At 49.3% G+C, this 15,300-nt stretch overlaps 1 protein-coding gene across 10 annotated transcripts in view; it reads right to left on the bottom strand.

Moving 5' to 3' along the window:
• GREB1 (growth regulating estrogen receptor binding 1) overlaps nt 1-15,300 on the bottom strand; it is a 165,141-nt gene that overhangs the window by 63,183 nt on the left and 86,658 nt on the right. For 9 of the 10 annotated variants that reach the window (XM_063595050.1, XM_034952623.3, XM_055108235.2 and 6 more), the window contains 3 exons: nt 12,205-12,381; nt 2,324-2,506; nt 429-563 (listed from right to left, as the gene is read on the bottom strand). In XM_063595050.1, coding sequence (XP_063451120.1) covers nt 429-563; nt 2,324-2,506; nt 12,205-12,381 — 495 coding nt within the window. Of the gene's footprint in view, nt 1-428; nt 564-2,323; nt 3,000-12,204; nt 12,382-15,300 lie in introns of those variants that run through there. The other variant, XM_034952628.3, reaches the window with a different exon arrangement.

Below are 15,300 nucleotides of genomic sequence, written 5' to 3' on the forward strand. Positions count from 1 at the left end.
GAGCTGGGGAGTGCTGAGCACGGGGTGAATGGCAGCAATCTGGTCTTTTCCACCCCTTCTAGCAATTCATTCAAACCCTGACTCAGCACCTTTACATACAGAGCAAATCATTCAAACCCTGACTCAGCATCTTTACATAGAGCGCTCTATGCTGTGTGGGGGTTGGGGTGGGGGGTGCTGCAGAGGGACCCTGCATATGTCCCCACCAGGGGATCCCACTTCATATCAAACAGGAAGAAAGAAACTCCCAATGAAAAACCTAGCATTCTTTGTTGAAAAGTATTACAAATTCAAGATGAAAGTAAAGGTTTTGATAACAGCCCCCTGATTTATTTTGAAGAATGCTTGACTGCATAGTCAACCGGACACATCGGAGACAGTGCCAGCTCTGTGGATTTAGCAGCTCTGGCTTGTCTCCACCACCTCACCTGCCTGCTGAGCTCCCATCAGGATGCTGGGGTTCGTCCCAGGAACGGGCTCGCTGGGGAAGGCAGCCGTGCTCTCCAGGGCTGGGAAGAGGGAACTGGAACAAGTACTGGCGGGGATCTGCCGGCTTCTAAACTCTAAGGGGGCAAGGTGCACACGTGAAAACCAACTCGCTCTTCTCCAACAACTACGAAATGAGTTCCTGGAGTGGAACGTGTCCTACAGGACAGTGAGCTATGGAGACAGCCACACAAGCTGCCACCACATCCTGGTCTTTGTTTCAGCGTGAAGCCAGGGCAGGGGTGCGACTCTCTACTTGTGGCTATGTGCCAAGGGGCAGCTCTGGTTGTCAAGAGTGGGAGCAATGGTGAGTATTTAGAAGAAAGGGAAAAATTACACAAATAAGTCACCCTACAGCTACCCGTAGCCATAGACAAGAGTGTTACTTGAAGATAAAGAAACAATACCATCTTCCACCCTTATTTCCTCCTCTGGGAAAGGCCATCCCCAGCGGCCAGTGAGGTGGGGAACCTCTGAGGTGCTTGGACCCAGGAGGTGATCAAAGACGGTGAACTGGTCCCACACGGGGCAGAACCACTGCATCCTCTGGGCCTGAGAAATGACTGGCAAGTAATAGCGGCTCAGGAGGCATTTACTGAACAAAACAAGAAAAGCAAGAGAGGAAGGAAGAGTGGGGTGTGAGGGGGGCGTGCCCAGAGCCACCCAGCCTAAGGCCTCTTCCTTCTACTCCCAGGACCTGCCCGGGAGCATCCAGAAGACAAGATGGGAACAAACACAGACAAGGGAGGGACACCTCACACCCCAGACTTGCCCTCCACCCATGGCAGGCCGCTGAGGATCCAGCCTCCTCCTCACCCTGCGTTGCTGACTGTGGCCATGAAGGGCAAAGCTGAGACAAAGAAGGGTGGGAGGGCAGCCTGCTCCCAACATTTCTGAAAGCTGCGTCCCAATCACTTCTTCAGAGACCAGCAACGTGAAGCTGGTCTTTCTGGCCATAGTTCAGGGTTCAGGGGCTTGGGTGGGGCATTGTTCAAGCCAAGCTGTCTTAAGTCAGGTTCTCAGCCTTGGCACCAGTGACATTTGCAGGGGGCTTCTTTGTGCTGGGGGCCGCCCTGTGCGCTGCAGAATATTCGGCCATACCCTGGTCCCTACCCCAGATGCTGGTGGCACCATCCAGTCATGACAATCAAACTTGTCTTGAGTTATGGCCACACATTCCCTAGGGGACAAAAGTCACCCATGGTTGAGGACCACTTGGATGAACCACTCAATTTGGGGAGATGAGAACCACTGCCCCAAATACTTGCCATAGGAGGTAATGCACAGTCTGGCCCTCTGTCAACGTTTTTTTTTTTTGTTCGTTTGTTTGTTTGTTTTGAGATGGAGTCGTGCTCTGCTGCCCAGGCTGGAGTGCAGTGGCACCATCTCAGCTCACTGCAACCTCCACCTCCCAGGTTCAAGTGATTCTCCTGCCTCAGCCTCCTGAGTAGCTGGGATTACAGGCGGGCACCACCATGGCCGGCTAACTTTTGTATTTTCAGTAGAGAAGGGTGTCACTGTGTTGGCCAGGCTGGTCTTGAACTCCTGACCTCAAGTGATCCCCTCACCTCAGCCTCCCAAAGTTCTGGGATTACAGGCATGAGCCACCACAACTGGCCCTCTGTCGACTTTTAAACATCCCATTCAATTAGACTGTCACTGTCAACCAGCTTAATGCCCGTAACGCAAAGGAGCATTTTCCATTTCATAGGCCTGGCCTTTTGCCCGTGATGTGTGCTGCTATACAGGGGCCTCTCCCCAGCATCGCACCGACAGGCACCATGGCCCACTTGGGGGCCCAGCACTCCCACACCTCCTCCACAGCCAACCTGCTCACCTGAGCCTTTCCAACAGATTAAAGGTCCTTTGGTTAGAGTCCCTTGTGCATTACGGACCAGGTAATACTTCAAGTGTTTCTGCTTCTTGGGTTGAGTGGTCAGTTTCAGATTTATATGATTGGAGAATTCCGTGAAGTAACAGAAGCCTTTCTTTCCACAGCCAACACAATTCCCAGAGAAACCTGGAGAAGGAAGTAAACCATAAACATCTTTCTTTTTTTTTTTTTTTTGAGATAAAGTCTTGTTCTTGTCATCTAGGCTGGAATGCAGTGGTGCAATCTCGGCTCGCTGCAACCTCTACCTCCCAGGTTCAAGTGGTTCTGCTGCCTCAGCCTCCTGAATAGCTGGGATTACAGGCATCTGCCACCATGCCTAGCTGATTGTTTTGTATTTTTTAGTAGAGACGGGGTTTCACCATGTTGGCCAGGCTGGTCCTTTTCAAATAAGACAGAGTTCATCCAAACTCTGAAGGTTCACTTCCTGCACCACCAGCCAGAGAACGCCACAAGGCAAGCACCCCACCCTCTTAGACTAGCCCAGAGGTGAAGACGGCCTCAACTCGAATAAAAGAGGACCAAGAAGACTTAGTGATAGAGATGGGCCCGGGCAAACTTGGAAGATTTAACGTGCTTGAGGGCCCACTTAAACGCCTATGTAGAGAGCAAACTTTGCAAGACAAGAGCCATCCCATTCCACTGTCTACACGGATCAGGCACCTGAAATGATGCGACAGGCTCTTATTTCCGTGGGGGTTGGTTAGTTACAGACTCTCAAAGCAATGTGACTAGTGAGATGGGCTACACTGGGAGACCTCCTAAGAATCCAAAAGTCCATCCTGCTATCACGTTGATCCCGTGAGTTTCTGAAAAGAAATCAGGAGCGCTCCACAATATCTGGCCAGCATGCTGGTGAGTGAATTCCGTGGCTTAGCAGCCAGTGGATGGAGACACTCTGCTAGAATGTGACTATCTTGCTGCTGCTGGCCTCTGCACCAGGCCTACAACTGACTTTCTGGGAGGTGATGGAGGCTTCCATCAGCTGTGAGACTCTAAGCAGGCTTCCTACACAGTGGCAACAACCAAACCACCTCCTGGAAGCTATTACAATCCAGAGAATGTGCTTGAAAAGACCTTCATACACTGTAAAGCCTATTCAGACCATAGGCATTGGGAGTGTTGGTTAAGATGAGAAATGTGAAGACTGGGCTTCTGCCCGGGCTGACTGCTTTATTTAAACGATCTTAAGACGGCCTTGTTTCGCCCACTGGTATGTCTGGTTTCTTTGGGTTCAAAGGTCTTTGGCTGGGGAGATGCTGAAGCTAAGACTCATGTATCATATTCTCCATTTGATAAGTCTACAAAAGTCATCGTGCCTTAGGCCGTGAGGGCCACCCGGCTCTGTGTGTAACTCTGCTCTAAAACAGTTTCCCTAAGGTCTCTGGCTAGTGTTCAGAATAACTCCAGTTAGTGAAGGTTAAAAACATCTCCACAGATAAATAAGACATCTACATTACAGAGGCCTACTGGACTCCCTGATCTACTTTGAGCACATCTAGTCTTTCTCAAAAGGCGTTAGAAATAAGGACAGATCTCTTGGCCTTGCCATAGGACAGTTACAGGATAGTTTACCTTCCACAGTCCTATTCCCTCTGTGCCAGCACAAACAGTAAGGTCCTGGTATGAAACACTGTCCTCTCCATGTGCTCGCTTTCCATGGGACAGGCAGGGAACTAACACTCACAGGGAACCAGGGCCATTCTTGTCATTCATCTCAACCCACAAGTGACACAGGAGCCAGTCAACCTGGAGGGCAAGTCCTTCTTTGTGAAATCAGAGAACCAGAGAGGCCAATTGTTCAAATCCATAGGTACAGAAAGTGTGGCATTCAACTCCAGCCTGAGGATGATGTTCTCACCCACAGGCCTGGCATCCGAGGCTGCCCCAATGCCCCCTAGCCTTCATCTCCAGCTTTATTCCTGTCCTTCCTCTGATATGTTAATTCCCAGCTGGACTCCCCTGCCTTTCAACCCAGCCCGCTCCCACTGCCCTCCACCCACAGGCTCATCCTTTCCTCTGGGGGCCCCACCTGTACACCTCCAGCCCTCACTCAACATCCTGCTCCGATGCCTACTCCCAAGAGCCTTCTGTGACCCAAAGGCTGGCTGGCACTTTCCTCCAGACTCTTCCTGTAGCTCAGGGGCCTCTGAACATCCCAGTGATTGAAATTTGTGTCTTTTTCCCATCATTATTCCTCTAAGCTCGCAGCATGACTGCACGTGTGAGCTGTGTGTGTGCAAGTGTACAGGTACTGACTAATACCCAACACGTGGCAGGCAGCCGGTTAACATCAAGAGGGAAGAAAGAAGAGAGGAAACAGGGTAACTGTAAACACAGCCTGTTAGGGTTTCTGTAAGCACTTTGAAGGAATAACCTCATGTCTTTGTTTATTCCTTCACCTCCAACTTAGGGACGCTTGAGATAAACCCAGCTCAACTGCTGCCTAAGAACAAGGCCCAAAGAAACCTTCAGAGCTCCCTGGAAGGGCTTCTAAGCCTGGTGTTAAAAAGATGGATGAACAGGAAACAGAACTGCAAGAAACTAAGAGCAACTTGCCAAGGCCAGGCTGTCAAACCTCTCCAGAGACAGCTAAGCAGGTTACAGGCCTCTGTCCCATAAGAAACACGGGCTGGGGACCGTCGCTGTGCTGCAGAGGCCGTCTCCATCTCCTCCGCTGGGATGGGAAGCACAGGGAGCCCTTTGTGATTCAGAAATGAGGGTGGACACCCTGGGTCTTGCTGGTACAGGAAACATTTAGGGACTCAGCAAGCAAACTGCTTTTCTGCTTTGGCAAAAACTTTCTGGTCAGGAGACCCAGCTGCTCTTCTGTGAGGTGTCTTGGAGAGATAGCCACAGAGGCCAACCAAGAAAACCACAGACAGCTTCCCAACCGGCCCTGGGAGAGACCGGAAATGCCAACCCTCCAAGAAGGTATGGGAAAGGCAACAAAAATGTTCATGAGAAAGAGGAAAATAATGAGCCGTTCTCTTCAGAAATCTACCTTAGGACTTGAAAGTCTAGAAAGTTTTCTTTACATGATAGGCTTAGAAAGCATGGGATCCTGCCTGAAATCTCAAATTCCTGCCGGGTGTGGATATCCAGAATCGAAATTCTTCCTTCAGTGTCCTCACCATGGAAAACAGTCCATCTTAAACACGACTCGTCACCACGCACAGCCACACCCTGTGATTTTCCCGTGTCTAGTTCAGCAGCTGCAGGTAGCATTTGTTTAACAAGCACGTCCTGGGCGGCTATGTGTGCTGGCCACTGAGCAAGCCTCTCCCCTTCTGCTGAGAGGACAACTACATCCACTCCCCCAGCCCCTGCAAGGGAGTGTGCATAAGCCTGGATGTCTGAGGGGCCTGGGTTCAAATCCTAACTACAGTTAGGTGATGTGAGGCAGGTAACTAACACCTCTGAGCTTTGCTTTCCCCATCTGTCAACAAGCCGACAACAGCGGCTTCATAGTGCACCTATCATGGGCCAGGCACTGTGCCAAGCACATTAGAAACGTTCTCATTTAAACCTCATGAAGCCCGACAAAACAATCGGTAGCAGTGTCCCAGTTTACAGATGAAAGCAGCAAGGCAGAGGGAGAAACAGAAACCCATCCATGGTACAGGGTGACTAAGCCACGGCTACAGGGTAGAAAGTGCTGGAGTTAGGATTTGAACCCATCTCCTCCCCAAAACCCACCTTGTAGGAGCACTATGCGGGTTAAGTGCCTACGAGATATCTAACATGTCAGGGGCACTCTGCAAGCATCCCTCCTTCCTCTACCCTGGACTAAGTGTATTAGGAAGGAGAGAGCACAGTGGGGGTCATGACACTCACATGTGGCCCTAGGGGAGCAAATATATAGCCCCCCACAATAGTGTGAGATGTGGAGGAAGCAGCTCCATTTCTCTGGGTTTCCATGTTCCAACCATCAAAGGGAAGGCTATGACTAAATCGGCCCTATGCCTCCTTCTAGGACCAAAGTGACATGATTCTTCTTGGAAGCATCCGTAGGTGGCTTCCTTCAGACCCAGTGGTCTCTGAGCACTTGGCTCATAGCAGGCTGGAGATGGCCCAGGTTTACTGCTGGGGCCACTCCCTCTGCAGAGAGGAGTCCTCCCACAAAACCTCAGGGATGCCTCTAGAAGCCTACCTGCACCTGACCTTTCTTCTAGAACCACAGTCCAAGGAGATCTCGCTGACAGCCACTGCACCAGAGCTGGGAGCCACAGACCTGTCCCCCAGGCCTGATGCCTCCATCCAGTGCCTTCCCAGGAGAGTGGATGCTCAGAAGGGCCTTACTCTAGGCCACTGTCCCTGCGCAGAGGGCCACTTGGCCCTAGTCATCAACCCTCCATGAAAAAATGCAAATCTGACAAATACTTTTATGCACAAATATGTTTAGAAAGAAAATCTGATAGGAAACAAACCACACGCTCTGGGCAAGACATAGATTAAAAATGCATGGTTCGGCTGGGCGTGGTGGCTCACGCCTGTAATCCCAGCACTTTGGGAGGCGGAGGCAGGCGGAGCAGGAGGTCAGGAGATCCAGACCATCCTGGCTAACACAGTGAAACCCTGTCTCTACTAAAAATACAAAAAAATAAGCTGGGTGTGGTGGTGGGCGCCTGTAGTACCAGCTACTCAGGAGGCTGAGGCAGGAGAATGGCGTGAACCCAGGAGGTGGAGCTTGCAGTGAGCCGAGATCGCACCACTGCACTCCAGCCTGGGAGACAGAGCGAGACTCCGTCTCAAAAAGAAAAAAAAAATGCATGGTTCATTAATTGGGTATTGTTTTTGGTTAAAAAAAGAAATGGTCCCTGTTAGGAAGAAGGAACAGACACAATTAAATAATCCCATGATTGAGACAGAAGTACCGGTAGCAACGACAGTAGTTCCTCAAATTTGGGCAGCATTTTCGAGTTTATAAAGATCATCATATAAAGAGCGGAGTTATCCTCAAAACCGCAGTCAGGTACCGCGTACATCTTTATCCCCTTTATAGATGGCAAACCTGCAGCCCCAAGGCAGGAAGTACTTCTCTGCCAAGATGGGACTGGCTGTTCCAGCACAGTGTGCTGCAGAGAAGAATGAGGAAACAGCAGGAGTAATTTAGGAAGGCAATTCCAGGAAGACATCCTGGCAAGTGGGATTTAAATTGGGCCTGAACAGCAACTCTATGTTCCTTCCAAATAATGAGCCTTGAAAGCTCATGAGCTCAGACGAGCACACACTATACCTAGCAACTAATGACCACCCTCCCCGTGCCTGAAAATAAACAGTTACTTGGGACAAAAATAAGATCATCTTTGGCTCATTGTGTGCCATATTAATTGAAAAAAGAAAAAACAGAATCTGGGAAACATTATTTTAAATCCCCACCTGGATGGAGAAAGGAAAAGACCATGGGAAAGGAAAACAACGTTATATATATATATATCCAGAGCCCCTGCCTTGGTATTTTGGCCAAATCCCAGCTCAAGTGTAGAAATGACCTCCTTGTGTTGGGGAAGCCTAAGGAGCCGTACCAGGATTCCAGGTGAGACAGGAAGTGGGGCAGGGGTCCCAGGTGTTCCCGCGGAAGATGAAGCACTCAGGGGTGGTAAATAGTATGATGTTGGGAGGTTTGAAACATATAATTCTCAGGCCATCATACTCCTCTAGAATCCTGCAATAAGTTCATAACTAGTTCTTCTGCCTCAGTTTCTACCTTTGCCTAAAAATCAATTGTGTATCTGACTTCTAAGAGATCTTCCTAAAACACAAATTAAAATAGTCATCTAAATTTAACATCTAACACGCTAAATATCCTTAAAAATATCAATTATAAGGGTAAAACTAGGGAGGAAGGACCTACATATAAAGAAAAATTGAAGAGATACAGCAACCAAATGCTTTAGAACATCCTTGTCTGGATCTTGATACAAATGCACCAATTGCTTTAAAAAAAAAAAAAGTATAAGATAACAATTTGAACACCCTGAATATTTGATAATATTAAATACCTGTTAAATCTTTTAGATATGATAATGGTATTGGATTTCTAATGAAAAGCCGTTATCTTTTTTTTTTTTTTAATGGAGTTTCACTCTTGTCGCCTAGACTGGAGTGGAATGGGTTCATCTCAGCTCACTGCAACCTCCGCCTCCCAGGTTCAAGTGATTTTCCTGTCTCAGCCTCCCGAGTAGCTGGGATTACAGGCATGTGCCACCACGGCCAGCTAATTTTTGTATTTTTAGTAGAGACGGGGTTTCACCACGTTGGCCAGGCTAGTCTCAAACTCCTGGCCTCAGGTGATCCACTCCCCCCAGCCTCCCAAAGTACTGGGATTACAGGCATGAGCCACCGCACCTGGCCCCATTATCTTTTAGAGATAATGCCCTGCCGATATATTTACAGATGAAATGATACAATGTCTGGGATTTGTTTCAAAATAATCCCAGAAAGGGAGAAGAGGGGGACATTATCAATGAAACAAGGCTGGCCACGTGTTGGTAACCTTTAAAGAAGGCTAGATCACCTCATACCATGAGACTCTGTACTTCCGTAGTTTGAAAATAGCTCCTTTTCCAAGCAGAACCCAGCTGGGCACCCCACCCCGCCATGCTCTCCACCAGCCTCCGCTCCAGCCACAGAGCACTCTCGCCACCTCTCCAGTGTGCCACGCTGTCATGTACAGGGAGGTCCCTCTGCTGAGATGCCCTTCATCCTCCAGGACCTGGGCACCAGGGCCAGACCCTCGGGCTTCAAACAGCAGGGTGGCCCTGAGCAAGTCAGTTAGCCTCTCTGTGCCTTCATTTCTGTATATAACTCTAGATAATAATAGACCCACTGCATTGGCTATTTTAACTTATTTCGTGCAGTTTCTGGCACACAATAAATGCTCAAAAAGTGCTGACTGCTATTAGTGTTTGGTTTCTGTTGCTGTTATTCTCCAATTGGCAGAATTCCACTCATTTTTCAGGGCCCAACTCAGATACCACATCCTCCCATTCCCATCCTCACTGGGAGCCGGTGTGCTCCTCCGATTGCCGGAGCACCTTACCATCTCTGCTGGACCATGTCGCACATGGATGTTTTGTAAGATTTATTGACAGAGTCATTTGTTGTGGACTTCTAGGCTGATTCTTGGTGTGCCTGCATCCCCCCACCCTGCCCCTAGACGTAACTGAAGGTCCAGGCTTTCATTTCACGTTATATATTCCGTAAATGCATGCTGAATTCTTTGCCTGCTGAATGAACAAAGGATTTGTCTACTCCCATCTAAGAAAAAACAATCTAGCGAAATATGTTTTCCTTTTTTATGTCTGAGCTGTCAACCCACTTAGATAAATTACCGGGCAATAAACTGAAACACACACCTAGATTTTAATCTTTCAGCTTTTTCAGATAAAATACCTGAGTTGATTAAAAGTCACGAAAACAAGTCTCCTAATACTGCTGCTTCCCTCAAGGTATTACCCAGCCTGTATTTTATAGATCACTAAATAGCACTGAGCCCTGCCGCTGCAGGGCTGGAGCGGACCACCTTGTCCTGTATAGCCATCAGACTTAATTGCAGGAAACCTAAACAGTGTTAAGTATGCAAGCTGAGAGCATAAAGTTATTTTATTAAAAGAAGAAAGCAATGGTTATTACCAACCAGGCCTTGTCACCCATTTCAGATGGCTTTGGCAAGCAATTAACAAAGCTCCTACACTTCCTCTCCTCGAGGAGCTGGCTCTGTTACTGGGCTGGTCGTGAAGAAACTGGAAGATCCTCCTCTCTGCGGGCCAAGAGGCAGAGCCTCCTTGATTTACTACCCTGGCAATTCCCTTACAGTCACAAAGTGGTGGGATCCAGATGAATCCCCGGCCACCGCCAGATCAAACGCTAAGGCGGCCACCAGGCATGGCCTCGCGTACTCACTTTCATCCTGGGCAACTGTCGTAAGCGTTCAGTCTGTCATTGAATTATTCCATCAGCTTCTTTGCTAGAGTGGGTTTTCTGGAATGGTTCTGTTTTAGAGAACTAGTTACAGTGACTCCATGAGCCTGCCTCAAAAGAGTTGGCCAAAATGTTTTCTCTCCTTCATCACTGTCTAGTGGTGCTGTCCCTCGAGTGAGCATTCACCTGCCTCGTGTCAGAGTTCACACACGTGTGTGTCCCCAGCGCCTTTGTGGCAGGAACTATTGCGTTTTCTTCTCCCCTCTCTCCATCCTTCATCCTTTGCACAGCTTCTCAGACATACAGTGTGCTCAGTAACTACCCGTGGAGTGAGTTTATTCTCCCAGCTTTTGGAACTGTATCAAGCGCAAAACTGGAGGCTTCGAGGTCTATACTCATGGAAAATATGTAAGAAATTGTGGGGGTTTTCAACTTAGAAGTTTTTCCCATGAATTCTCACAATCAAATTTGCTTCCGCATGAAGACCGTTCCTGAGGCTACATTTGAAGTAGATTATTACCAATCCTGCCTCCTGCCCAGATTTCCTCCAAAGATGATGCCAGGCCAGACGGAGGGGCCGGACCCACAGTCACGGGATGAGAACAGACTGCCAAAGGGCCAGGGCACATGTGGAAGTCACCTCCCCGCTTCATGGATGAGGACGCAGAAGCCCAGGGGGATACACAGGGACCTGTGGGCAGATGCAGGGCAGGAACCCAGATCCCCGGGCTCTCAGTCCACACCTCGGGTGTCCCTAGATTTTACTCCACAATGGGGGAGCCTGCTGAGTGATGGCCCGGCACACAGTAAGAACTCACTTACATCATATGAGCAAAGGCAGCCAGGCTTGGCAAGGCCTGGCCTCAGCTCTGCACTCAGAGCCTTAGTGGGCCAGTGGTTGTTGGAAAGATCAAAGGCTAGTGGTGCCAGTGGCTAGAAGGGAAAACGGTGGCTCCCCCACCTTGACCTTGACCACAACATGGTCAACACCACGTGGGATGGTACCGGGTAGAATCTGGAGCCAGGAAGACTTGGGTTTGAATCCTGGCTCTGTCCTCTTTACTCACGCGGCCTTGAGCAACTTAACAGATCCAAGCCCACGTATAAAACTGGGGTAATAAAGACCACCTCTTGGCTGGGCGTGGTGGCTCATGCTTGTAATCCCAGGACTTTGGGAGACCAAGGTGGGCAGATCACTTGAGGCCAGGAGTTCGAGACCAGCCTGGCCAACATGGTGAAACCCCATCTCTACTAAAAATACAAAACTTAGTCGGGTGTGGTGGCGCACACCTGTAATACCAGCTATTTGGGTGGCTGAGGCAGGAGAATCACTTGAACCCAGGAGGTGGGGGTCGCAGTGAGCTGAGACAGTAACCACTGCACTCCAGCCTGGGCGACAGAGAGAGACTCTGTCTCAAAATAAATAAACAAACAAACAAGCAAACAAACAGACCATGTATTGAGAGATGAGTGATAAACCAAAGGGGAAAACAGATACAGGGTGCCTGGCAGTCCTTCAGGACAGAACATTCTGGAAGCAGCAACACACTCGGCCTCATTCTCCTCTGCCTCTGTAGGCTGTTTCTGAGACTGCCTAGGACAGGGTTTGTCACCCATTCTTGACACAAGCAGGCACTTAAGGAGGTTTGAGGAATAAATGTATGAAAAATGAATGCTAAATGGTGAGCTTTCTGCAGGGATGCAGTCATACTGTAAATGCATCTCATTTGCATTCCATTCCACAAAGAACTCGTCTACCAAAAAACAGAAACAGGGCTGCATGCTGCGCCTGGAGTCCCAAAGATGGTCCCTCTGTTGCCACCACCCCCCGCCGTGACCTCCCTTGACCCTGCTCTACCCCATGCAGAAGGAGCCACAGAGGATGACAAAGCAGTACTTACCAAGAAGAGCATTGTGGCCATTGTCATCTGGCAAGAACCTCTTGTCAACGGCGCACACCAGGAGATGGTCTGGCAGGCTGGGGGACTTGGCCCCCACGAGGAGAAAGCCCGCAGGGACATCCATGGGCTCGTTGGAAATGGAGACAAGGCGCAGGTCCTTCCCGGCCTGGCAGAACCCTAGGAGGGGTGGACAGGGCTCACACGCTGCCCAGGGCTTCCCAGAAGCGGGGTCACAGGGGCAAAGGGAGGAAACGTTCTGGGTCTGCTCAGGAGAAACCCTTACCTCTGGGTGTGACCTCAAAATTAATCCTGAGAGATAAAACTATAATCTTAGTTGGCCGGGCATGGTAGCTCACGCCTGTAATCCCAGCGCTTTGGGAAGCCAAGTCGGGAGGATCACTTGAGGTCAGGAGTTCAAGACCAGCCTGGCCAATGTAGTGAAACCCCATCTACTAAAAATACAAAAATTAGCCAGGCGTAGTGGCACACACCTGCAATCCCAGCTACTCGTCAGGCTGGGGCAGGAGAATCATTTGAACCCGTAAGGCAGAGGTTCCAGTGAGCTGAGATTGTGCCCCTGCACTCCAGCCTAAGTGACAAAGTGAGACTCCATCTCAAATATATATATATATATACACACATATATATATGTGTGTATATATATATATAATCATAGTTATCCACGACACAGATCACACGTTATTTGTGTATCGGTGCCACCATGTGATGCACATTAATGTGCAAATGAAGCTCAACAGGAAGAAACTTTAAACACATGACGGCAAACGGAAACATAAACAAGATAAATCCACAAGAAACTGAAGGTCCTCTGATGTTTTTTACATGCTGCATTTTATGGGGATGAGAAAGAGGCCATCATGAAAAACGAAGGCTGAGAATCTGATAGCGTCAGTTTCCTCTAGGGGGTCATGGGGAGGACTGGTGGCCAGGACACAGGCACTGAGCCGGCCGAGAGCACAGGGATTCTCATTCCATGCCCTTCAGAACCTTTTGCGTGTTAGAGCTTGTAAATACATTTCCTATTCAAATAATACATTTCTACAAACATCTGGGGGGAAAGGTAAAATAGAGAGCCAGCTGAGACTAATTTGGATAAGCCTTTTCCAGGGTCTTGTCCCAGGTAAGGGCACACCCAGCCCCATCTCCTGTGCTTCCTGTAGCTTTAGCTCCCGACTGAGACCTCTCTGGGAGCCCTGACGAGCCAAGGCCTTCCCAGCAGAGCTCTACAGGACGTCATGAAGACTTTCCTCCTGAGTGCAGTGCTTCCCCACTTACCATGCATTTGCTCTGTGGTTTCCCATGTGCCCCTGGGCGGGGGCAGGAGAAAGCAACACCTGTGGAGGAGACGCTGGCAGGCATGGGGCCAGCACCACCACACGCCAGGCACCGGTGAGGCAGGCTCTGCAAAGCTCTCATCTCATCACCTGCAGCAAAGTGTGGCTGTTCCCATTTTGAAGATAGGGAAACTGAGGCTCAGAGAGGCTGAGTGATTTGCTGCAAGCTACAGAGAGGTGGACCAGGAAGGGAGGCCAAGCTGACTCCCAGGTCTGGGGCATGATATGGTCTGGCTGTGCCCCCACCCACAGCTCATCTTAAACTGTAATTCCCACAATTCCCACATATTGTGGGAGGGATACGGTGGGAGGTAACTGAATCATGGGGGTGGGTCTTTCCCACGCTATTCTCGTGATAGTGAGTATGTCTCATGAGATCTGATGGTTTTAAAAAGGGGAGTTTCCCCACACCAGCTCTCCTGTCTTGTCTGCTGCCATGTGATGTGCCTTTCACCTTCCACCATGATTGTGAGGCCTCCCCAGCCACGTGGAACTGTGGGTCTAGGAAACCAGTTTCTTTTGAAAATTGCCCAATCTTGGGTATGTCTTTATCAGCAGTGTGAAAATGGACTAATACAGGGCAGTTCCTTGCATTGGCTTGGGAAAGGCAGGTCAATTCCCTGAGGTCAAGGTCAATCCCCAGGGGGTCCCCTAACTCTCTGACCTAGGTCCCTCCCGGCCCAGTGTGGTCCATGCCTTCTGAAGAGCTGGAGGGATGTAGGCCATGAGTAGTCACAGTGTTTACTGTATTTATTTGGAAATTATGTGAAAATATAATGACCATTGGAGAGTTTACCTCTTAACATTTATTTTTTTAAGAGATAGGGTCTTGCTATGTTGCCCAGGCTGGCCTCAAAGTCTGGGCTCAAGCAATCCTCCTGCCTCAGCCTCCCGGTAGCTGGGACTTGACTACTTGTGCCACCATGCCTGGATGAAGAGTTCACCTCTTACCATTTAATTCAGTGGCCTTTTAAATACTTGGACATTAGAAGTCCTACCTCACTAAGAGCCACCATATTGCCTTCCCCTTGCCTGGAAGAGCAGCCCAGCGAGGGCCGAGTCCCTCCCCTCCCAGTCATCAAGCTCAGGGTCAAGTCCGGTCCCCAAGGCAGAACACATGGGGCCTTCACACCACGTCTCATCACTCCTCCAAGCCTGGCTCTACCACACCTCAGGCCCCTACGTAAATAATCTGCTAGCAGTTCCTCCAAATGAGCTGTAATTTCACCTACTAAGCCTTTGCACATGCTGTTCCCTCTGTCTGGAACTTCCCAGCTTCCTCCAACTCCTCCACAGTCTCCTGGCTGACTCGTACTAATCCTCCAAAACCCAAAGGGCCACCTCCTCCAGGAAGCCTTCCCAAAACTCTCTACCTGTGTTAGAGCCCCTCCTCTGCTGCATGCACCCCTGCTTGCTCCCAACTGTGTGCAAAGTATCCACTTCCCTGTATAGCTCCCATCAAGCAGGGATCTCTCGTCCCATTTATCTCCATATTTCCAGAGCAAAGAGTTCAATAATTACTTCAATTACTGCTTAATTTAATAATACCCAGTTAGTTATCTTAAATAACTAAGGACTGAGCACAATGCCTGGACATAGTAGGCATTCCAGAAATATTTGTATAAGGGGTACCATAGTGTCATATGTAAACCATTTTACAAATAAGGAAGCAGAGGCTCAGAGAGATGCAGTGATTGGCCCGCAGCTATTCAACTATCTGCTAAGCAGCATGGCCTGCACG

The sequence above is a fragment of the Pan paniscus genome, chromosome 12 (assembly GCF_029289425.2).
Source record: "Pan paniscus chromosome 12, NHGRI_mPanPan1-v2.0_pri, whole genome shotgun sequence".
NCBI lineage: Eukaryota > Metazoa > Chordata > Mammalia > Primates > Hominidae > Pan > Pan paniscus.